This window comes from Anoplophora glabripennis, unplaced genomic scaffold (genome assembly GCF_000390285.2).
Source record: "Anoplophora glabripennis isolate ALB-LARVAE unplaced genomic scaffold, Agla_2.0 scaffold7, whole genome shotgun sequence".
NCBI classification, from domain to species: domain Eukaryota; kingdom Metazoa; phylum Arthropoda; class Insecta; order Coleoptera; family Cerambycidae; genus Anoplophora; species Anoplophora glabripennis.
This window is the reverse complement of record NW_019419456.1, coordinates 1208495-1218702: the sequence shown is the minus strand read 5'-3', so window position 1 is coordinate 1218702 and position 10208 is coordinate 1208495. Positions and strand designations below refer to the sequence as shown.

The following is a 10208-nucleotide window of genomic DNA, read 5'->3' as shown; positions in this document are numbered from 1 at the left end:
CCTGCCCATTTTGGTAGAGGTCCTAGGGAGTGGTTAAACATTAATTATCCCAGGAGATGGATTGGTCGTGGAGGACCTGCAGCGTGGACCGCACGTTCACCGGACTTGACACCGATGGATTATTTCGTTTGGGATACTGTTAAACAAAAAGTCTACGAGGTGCCAGTTGATACCCTAGAAGATCTAAGACAGCGTGTCGAGAATTAACTCCAATTCAGTGTCGATCGGCCACTACCTCCATAATTAGAAGATGTGCTTGTCTACAGTCCGGAGGCGCCCATTTTGAACAAAATATTTTTTAAATCATTTCATTTTTGGTTCACTTTTCGCTTTGTCTAGGTATAATATTAATTGGTAATTTTTTGGTTGTTTCAATTTACAAATAAATTTTCATGTATTGTTTACCATCATATTTTATTTAAAAGTACAGAACGTAAGTAAAAAAAATTTATGAGTAATATTAGATGTTAGGTACTTAAATATTTATATTGTTTTTTCATTAATTTTTTTTTCTAAAAAAAGGCACTATATCTGAAAAACGAAGCATCTCCTAAATAATTTTAATACTAGTGGTTAAACCCAAGGGAAGGGGAGCCAAAAAGGCTTATTCGACTCACACATACTCGAGACTAAGACCAATTTTAATAGGTACTAAATTTTTTTAGGTTTTATGAGGAACGTCTTCCTAAAGTTTATAGACAGAATCCAGAAGCACCCTTCAGAAAAATCAATTTTGCCATGAAACTATAAGAGATAGGAAAATGGTATCTTATAAGAAGAAGTGTCATGCCAAATTTGGCTTAAATAGCCTTCTTCATTTAGGTTATTTAAAAAATTCGAATTTCTTTAAAAATCTTTAACGCCCTATATTTCGAAAATGAAGCGTCTCTGGAAAAAAAAATTATACTTGATTTTTTTCTTATTTTTTTATGAGGAATATCTCCTTACAGTTTTGTCGACTTAATCCTAAAACACCCTGTGTACAGGGTGGGCCACCAGTAACGCCTCGGTGGCTATGGACCAAACGGCAAATGTTATAGAAACTTGTTTAGGCGGGTATGTGTAAGTGTAAGTTCATCACGGCTACATTTTAAAAATATTTTGAAATATACAGGGTGTCCAGGAAAAGCGTACTATATCAAAGTTATGTATTTTTAAATGGAACACCCAGTATATTTTTACTTTGGGAGTTGGAAAATTTAAAACTCTTTCAAACTGTGTATAGGTTCCCTATACCTATCTCTAACGGTATTGGAGATATTTATGCCGTTCGTCTTGTTTTGTCTTCGGCTTTGTTTATGAAGCTGTATTTGATTATGTACAAAAAAAAAACATTTCAAGTATGCACATAATAAAAATGTAAGTTTTCATGATGAACGAAATAGGAACTACCTCTAGCAGAGCACTAAAATAGGTGCTGACAGTCACAAATAAATCAAATCACAAGTTATTACTCTGATGAAATAACTTTGTATTCTTTGCATTTATTGATTTGTCAATTCCCAGTTTAGGCGTTTCCTTTCGTGTCATAGGCGTGCAAGTTAAATATGGAATCGCTTGCGAGTGTTTAACGGCCAATCTGTTAATAATCAGCACAGTCGTAAACAAGTTGAATTTAAGAGGCCAAGAACTTTGTGTGACAACGTTTATCGGGGAATTCGAGTGCGAAACGAGTAGGTAATGCTGTGGAAATGCGCAGTTCCTTAATTAAATTATCTCTCAAAAGTGTTTATCGTCTGTCAAAAGCGGTGAAAGGTACAAAATTAAAAAGAGAAACAAGTGGCAGTACGTTTAATCCCTGAAATGATCCGGACGAATATAAAAACTTATGTATAGTCTTTCCGATCTCAATTGAAGAACCAATAGGTTGGTAGTACATACCAGGTTCGGTCGCTGACGCAGTAACTTGGCACTGAAATATTTAAAAAACTTGTTCCAATTTTTATTTAACCATACCCATATATGGGTCTAGTCGCCCAATTGATGGATAAGCGCGCGGACAAACGCGGCACAAACACAGCCGCACTAGGCCACCTGGCCATAAATTCGGTTGTCAACAAATAGCCTAGCAGTGCAGTGCAGCAATGCGGAATTTGGTGTAATTCAGGTGATTTTAAGTTATTATAGGCACTTTCTATTAATAATTCATATTACAATTGCGATAGAGAGAAATAATAGGAATATTTTGTTTACTAATATTATTCCAATATTTTGGAGACCTTTTGAAACGGAACAAAACGAAATTTACATAATAAAATTGTTTGAGGACGTAAATAATTAAAATATGTTGTTGGTCAAATGAACAAACAGGGTGTGGCGTATATAACCTATAAAAATTAAACTACAGCTTCCTAACGATAGTTGTAATAGAAAAGTCTTATACGAAAAAGTTATATTTTTGCGTTTTTTTTTCGCAAATTAAAGTTTAATTATGGATCAAAATATTTTCTCTGGAACGGTCCTGTCCGTGTGCTGTACGATGAGTTAACGTGCTGTAGACCAGCCGCGTAAACAAATCGTTGTTGAAAGATAGAAAGATACTTTTCAATTTTTGGGGAATTTTTCAATGCAAAAGTACAAACTAAGAAAAATAGATATTAAAAAAAAACTGATATTTTCTTATTATAATAATTAATAGTAATTACTATCTTATATGCATTTTTGTTACTGCAAGAGTTCGCAGAAAAAACCACATCCTAGAGAAAATATTGAAACTGATCCCCGATCCCCATTACCTCGGATACAGGCATAGCACCGACGCACTCAATTTTGGCGAATATTTTCCCAAATTCCAGGTATTCCCCTAATTGAGTCAGCAGTTTAAAGTATACGGTTTCGCAATTCTTCCACCATAGCAATTGGGGTATTGTAAACCAATGACTTCAAGTGACTCCAAAGATAAAAGTCCATTGGGTTAGATCGGGTGACCGACGTGGCCACGGCACAGGACCAAAGCGTACAATCCATCGCTGAGGAAACATTTCATTCAAAAGTGTTGTTACTTCTCGAGTACTGTGTGGAGGAGCCCCATCTTGAAGATAAAACATGCGTGCTCGAACTTGTAATGCCGCATCGACCAATAATTCAGGCAACCGGTTCTCCAAATAGTCAGCATATGTTGGTCCATTTAGTCGTCCTTCAAAGAAATAGGGACCCGCAAGTACATCGCCTGTTATGCCAGCCCAAACATTTACCGAGAACCGATGTTGAAAATGAGTTTCCCTAATCGCGTGAGGATTTTCATCGGCCCATATGTGCATATTATGGAAATTCACTTCAACACGGGTAAATGTCGCCTAATCTGAGGATTTTCATCGGCCCATATGTGCATATTATGGAAATTCACTTCATCACGGGTAAATGTCTTCTCATCTGTTACACAAACATAAGCAGGAATGTCTACTTGATTGTCACATTGCCGTAAAAACCATCTGTAAACACGCATTCATTGATCACAATCCGGGGGTAAAATCTGTTGAACTGGTTGCAGATGATAGGGGTGCAACAGCTGGCGCCTTAAGATGCGATGTACGGTACGAGATGAGGTTCCTACTTGCTGTGCGAGTCGTCGAGTTCTAATTGTGGGGTCTTCGTCAAGATTTTCCAACACTGCATCTTCAACATTAAGGTTCACTTGCTAACCACGTCGGCCTTCTCCTCGAGGAATAACACTTCCCGTATCTCGCAGCCGCTTAACGCACTGTAAAATTGTATTTGCACATGGGGGGTGACGTTTGGACATCGTTCCCGCTACAATCTAGTCGCCGGGAGCGCATTTCCTCCGGTTGCACCATACACTAACACCATATCGACACGTTCGGAAATAGTAAATGCATTGTTTTCTCAGTTCATTGTAAAACTAGTTTGTGCACAAACTAAAAAATTAAGCAAAGTAAGAAATAAGAATCTCGTTTTCAATGTAATCGGCACGCTATTCTTATTTTTTACTTCTTTATAAAAATTACACTATCGTGGAATTACAAAATAAAAACTTTTGTCTGGAATCTTTCATTTTTTAACACTGATGGGTCGATGGACGATGCTTAATATTTAATAAATTAAGTGAATGATGAATTCAATACAAATACAAAATCACCTTCTTTTAGTATTACTAGTATTAGATTATACCGTCTTAAATTATAAGGTTGCATCTCGGGTCGCATAAAAACATTTCCAAAGTTTTTAATAAATAATAAAGGGTCGCCCTTCATTTTCGTTGAATAAATAAACTTTAATTTACAAAAATAAAAAACGTGAAGACAGAACTTTTTCGTATAAGACTTTTCTATTACAAATATCATCAGGAAGCTGTAGTTTAATTTTTCTAGAGTATACACGCCACACCCTGTATATTTGCGTCACCCAATGCCATCTTTTTGTGAAATAAAAAAAATAGTTTTAGATAAAAAATATTACGTAAGTTAACTTTCCTCACAGACCACTCGTCTAGTTAGCGAGAAAAGTGTACGCGGGTGGTCCAGGCCCTCTTTGCCACGAGGATAGAATTGCTGAATGGTTACTTTAACGTAAATAAAAAAGAACTTGGATATTTGTATATACCAAAGTGTGTGCTAACTTGTAGGGATAATCTAGTTTTTACCAAAATCGACATATCTGCTGTTTTGTATTTAATAATCTCCCTAAAATGATACGCCTATGGAATCGCATTCCCCGCTCGAATCTACATGTCGACAATGAGTCAATTCCTACAATTTTGGGAGTTTAGCATATGCATTCCACTACAGGTAAGAAGGTTGTTCTTTGTTTATGTTCCTAGTTCTGCTTTTATACAAAAGTTCCCAGTTTTTCTTCGGTCTTTCCCACATTCGTCTGCACGTGATTTTGGATACGTTTTTTTCACTACGACTGTCCCCCAATGTACCCCCGACGCTTACATAATCTCTTCCAAGGTGAAGTTACCTAACGCCGAGCGTCCGTTGGACCCGGAGGATGACTAGCAGATGGAGGCCGTCTATTGGAGCGGAACCATTGTTTTTGTCCACCTGAACGCACGTACCTCATTATCGGCGGGAAGTGTGTGGCTCGTTCACAACGGCTGCGGTGAGCCGCCGAGCACCGGGTAAAAAAAAAGGCGCTGCTTCTCGGAGATGGCCTCGGCGGGCGTCACGGTCCACCACCCTATTACGAGCGAGCGGCAGCGGGACGTGGTGCTGTCTGGACCCGTCGGTGGACATGAGAAATCGACGGAGGGACTTGTTTTCAGCAGACTGCAAATGCTACAATTTATTATTTCAATTTAAGTGTAAGGAAACTATGAGTTTACAGTTTCTTTTGTTCCAGGGAAGGCAAATTTCCGGAAAAATTGAGTATCAGAAAAACTTTTCCAAAAATTAAAAAAAAAACGGAAAAATTGAACCTCATTAAAATCTAAGACACCTTTAAGTTCTAGCCATAATGACAATGTAAATACTATAGTATATTCCAAACGACAGAGTAATGCTATACTTACCTTAGTCCAAAAGTGAATCTAAAAATAAGTTAATGTATAATTAAAAAAAACAAGCTTTTAGTGACGTCATTACATTTTCGTATACTTCTCAGCAAACCCTTTCATTTGATACCCATGGAGGTACATAAAAATAACTGGTCCACCATCTTTGGGAGTCCGCCATATTGAATTTAGAATGACGTCTCTTAGCTAACCATGCATTGTCATCCAAACTAAACGTGTATGCAAAATTTCAGCTCAATCGGTTGGGGAAACTGTTTTAAAATTCAGTTGCAAGATTTGACCCATACTAACAATGTAAGTTAAATAAAAGCTTTATAAAAAAATACAAATTCAAATTCAAAAATACATAAATTCAAAATTCTTAAAATTCTTAGAAAGCTCTCAATGAATTGGTTTGATAATTTGGATCCGAGGGTTTTCTGGGACGAGAAAAACTAATCCGTACTTTGTTCTAAACGGTTGAGAGCAGGGGCGGACCCAGAGATGGAATTTGGGGGAGGGGGGCGTTTGTACAATTGATGTCTAAAAACAAAGTGCAATCAGGAGAACTGGGAGACATAAAATGTTTATTCATTCATTTGTATTTCTAAAAAAAAGGTTACGCATTCAAAAAGTTTTAATCTTTATTAATTTATTGTTTCATCTTTGATTTTTTTTCGAACCATTAGAGGGGCGACCGCCCCATCGACCCCCTTTGGATCCGCCCTTGGTTAAGAGTGCTACAAAATGTGCTCTTACGGGTTAAAAATTGGTCAGAACCAGTGGCGGCTGGTGTGGGAGGGGGCTCTGGGGCGCCGTCCCCTTGAAATTTCCACAGTAAAAAGATTTAATTCAAAATTTAGTTTCAATGTTATCTAGATAATTAAATAAATTAGATTTATGAAATACATTAAACCTAAGGAAATGTTCAGTTTGTAATGTGCAGTCAATTTAATTCGACTTTGACCCATACTAACAATGTAAGTTAAATAAAAGCTTTATAAAAAAATACAAATTCAAATTCAAAAATACATAAATTCAAAATTCTTAAAATTCTTAGAAAGCTCTCAATGAATTGGTTTGATAATTTGGATCCGAGGGTTTTCTGGGACGAGAAAAACTAATCCGTACTTTGTTCTAAACGGTTGAGAGCAGGGGCGGACCCAGAGATGGAATTTGGGGGAGGGGGGCGTTTGTACAATTGATGTCTAAAAACAAAGTGCAATCAGGAGAACTGGGAGACATAAAATGTTTATTCATTCATTTGTATTTCTAAAAAAAAGGTTACGCATTCAAAAAGTTTTAATCTTTATTAATTTATTGTTTCATCTTTGATTTTTTTTCGAACCATTAGAGGGGCGACCGCCCCATCGACCCCCTTTGGATCCGCCCTTGGTTAAGAGTGCTACAAAATGTGCTCTTACGGGTTAAAAATTGGTCAGAACCAGTGGCGGCTGGTGTGGGAGGGGGCTCTGGGGCGCCGTCCCCTTGAAATTTCCACAGTAAAAAGATTTAATTCAAAATTTAGATTCAATGTTATCTATATAATTAAATAAATTAGATTTATGAAATACATTAAACCTAAGGAAATGTTCAGTTTGTAATGTGCAGTCAATTTAATTCGACTTTGAATAACGCTGAATACGTGGGCTCCTCGTAATTCGCCCCTAATCTGTAGTGTTTATAGTGGTGGTAATGGTTACAGTCCCACAGCAGTGAAGGACGGAGTGGGAGTAGCGGATATTTATTACGCAGTTTGAGCTCTGTTTAGTTCTCCCGTAACCAAATAATAGTTATTCACCGGTTTTTCTGAAGTTTATTTCGGATAAAAACAGAAGAATGGACTTTCACTATAAAAAATAAAGTTGAGCACATTTTTCCTATATTTCAATAGTACAGTAAAACTCGGTTATAGCGAGCATTCACGGGAACGCAAAATTTGCTCGTTATACGCGAGTGCTCGTTATAGACGTCGCCAACTATGCTGAAAATTATTGGACACATAATTATAGCTGCATTGCACTTGTATTTTTATTTCCAAACATATAATATTATTTATCTACATAACATAGATACGTATAACTGTAGGTAAGTTACATTACAATTACATAGCATTTATTATTAACGAAAAAATTCTGTAATATTTTTCTGCACCACTCTTTTGCTTAATATCTCCTGACTGATATTTCTTTGCAAACGATCAGCGGCATTTAAGAACTGCTCGTTTTCCGGATATTTGAATTCGACGTATGATACTATGGTTTTTAACGCAGAGATGGCTTCATGTGTCGAAGGAACTGTAACCTCATCGCTTCCCGTCTCTTCTTCATCACTTTCTTCATCTATTGATGGGTTAATCGCTAATTGTGTGATTTGAATTTCATTTGGGAATTCAGCCACTTCGAGATTTTCGTCTACCATGTCGTACTGAACTAAGTCAAAGACGTCAAAATCGGATATGTTGTTATTTCTACTAGTCATAACAATTTTTTGCGTTCATTTGATGTCATGTGCGTATAAACTGGTTCTACGATAACTCGTTATAGCCGAGATCACTGTTGCGCGGGACCAAAATCAAAGCTCGTAATAGCCAAGCCCTCGTTATATACGAGTTCGTTATAGCCGAACAAAAATACACGTGTTACATAGGGAATTCGGAAGGGACATTTCAATTTGCTCGTTATAACCAAGGGCTCGTTATATCCCCTGCTCGTTATAAGCGAGTTCAACTGTATTTAAAATAAAACTATAGAGATATATTTGATTCTCTTTGTTTTCAATACTTTGTATCTAAATCTTTCTCTATTTCATGTTATGTAAGTTAAGCGCTGGTCTGGTTAAAACTTTTTTCACACTGTATGTATGAAAGTTTTAATAGAAATATACTATTCCCTTAGCTTTTGTTACACAAATAATGTATAGTTACCAGTTTTAGCGAAATTTACCCATTTTCGATTTATTTGCTGGTTTTCCATTGGATATACATAATTTAATTTTTACGTCAAGTTTGTGGTAACTTTGACATTCGGTATATTTTTAAGCATCAATTTTTGGACGTTTTACGTTTTCACTTTAGCTCTGTGTGTCATTAATTTCGGTTTATTAAATTTAAATATCCATGTCAGTCATCATACATCCTGTAGACTTAAAAAAACATCTAGAAGTTGTTTTAATACAAAAAATCGTTACACCATATCTGCTTTCAAAAGCCGATAAAGATTCTGAATATGTTCAGCATGTTGCTCTGGAATCAAAAGCAACAGATATAGAATCTACAGATCTTCCTTTAAGTGATGAACTTTAATGATCAAGAGCATGTTGTCTGAAGAAACATCAAACATGGAATCTGAAAATATTTTTTGAATGAATTTGCAAAATTCTTTTAGTTATTGGGAATCGACCTTATACATATATCTTCTCGTTGTTTACTTGTGGTTTTAAATTAGTTATTTCCAACTATCATTTTTGTATTCAAGAATGGAATATTTTTGTCAATAGTCATTTGCGAATATTAAGAACATGGTGGAAAGGGAAATGGATATTTCAAGCGATGAAGAATATTTTCCCTTTGAAGAATCAAGAAAATCAATATGAAATAATGACTTCACAAAGTGGTGTGCTAAAAATAAAATTAAGAACATATCAGAAAATGTAGTACTGACTTATTTTTAATACAAAGTCGTAAAAGTGAAACTTCCACCACTAATATAGTCAGTTTACTATTGTAGGGACGTACGTCACTGTTTTCACGTAAATAATAAAACAGTTTTTCGGCTTAAGGTAGAATAAATTCCAGTTATTAATAAGCGTAGTATCTCCGTGGAAAATATTTTATTTAAATCATTTCCCATAATACGTATTTACAATTACGGAATTGTACATTTATAAGTATATTTTCTTGCATTAAGGGTATTTGTCGGTGTAATTAAATCGTCCTAATCCACTAATAGCCTTAATCCGGGGACCTAAAACACTGGCACGTACTCATAGGCAGGTAATTCTTGGGATATAAATGTGAGATAGCGAAGTGTCGCTGTTACCACTCATGACACTCCTGGGTGTCTACACAGACGAGCCGGCGAAGAAAGAAAAGAGGCAGAAGAAACGGGCTCAGCCAGGACAGGAGCAGGCCCGATGATGGTCCGGATGACAAAGGGCGTGCCTCTATGAGGCATCCGGGCCTACGGAGATGACGTGGGTAAAGAGCGATAGTCCCGCTCGACCCCACCCCATCCGAGGTCATTTTTCCTGCCAAGATGACGCATCGCTCCGTTGCAGAGGACAGTTGGTCCTCACAATCCAATTAAATTAATAAGTAAGAGCAGTATTAAAGACTCCAATAAAAACTTACTTTCCAGTTTAAGAAAGAAAAAAAAATACTTTCTGTTAATTTGTATTTTAGCACTACTTAATATTTGATATACAAATTTTATTAAAATATTATGTCATTTCCGCATTATTAAGGTTTATTCCAGAAAAATTTATCTGGGAACAAATTTTAAAGTGTTTTTTTCCTGAGTTTTTATTTAGACTTTCTTCAGTTTACCAATTTTTTAAATTCTTTTTCTCCGGCAAAAAGTTTCTTCTAACTCTTCAGATTTTTTATATTTTATGCTCAATTTATAAGAGAATTAACTACAATTCACTGACCAGTTAATATATTTATTTAGATAAATAATAATAATAATCTCTTGAAACTGACTAGTTTCAATATCGAGGTAATTTTGAGTTTGCATTCTAGAAATACTATGAATTA

The 10208-nt window shown here is 36.0% G+C and overlaps 1 protein-coding gene across 1 annotated transcript; it reads right to left on the bottom strand.

The window, feature by feature from the left end:
• Positions 1-7430: 7430 nt before the first annotated feature.
• LOC108910562 lies at positions 7431-8137 on the bottom strand. The gene is made up of 2 exons (XM_018715208.1): positions 7585-8137; positions 7431-7544 (listed from the first exon to the last, which is right to left on the bottom strand). Exons 1-2 carry the CDS (start codon positions 7931-7933, stop codon positions 7504-7506), a joined length of 390 nt encoding a protein of 129 aa, XP_018570724.1. The 5' UTR covers positions 7934-8137; the 3' UTR covers positions 7431-7503.
• Between the last annotated feature and the right edge of the window lie 2071 nt (positions 8138-10208).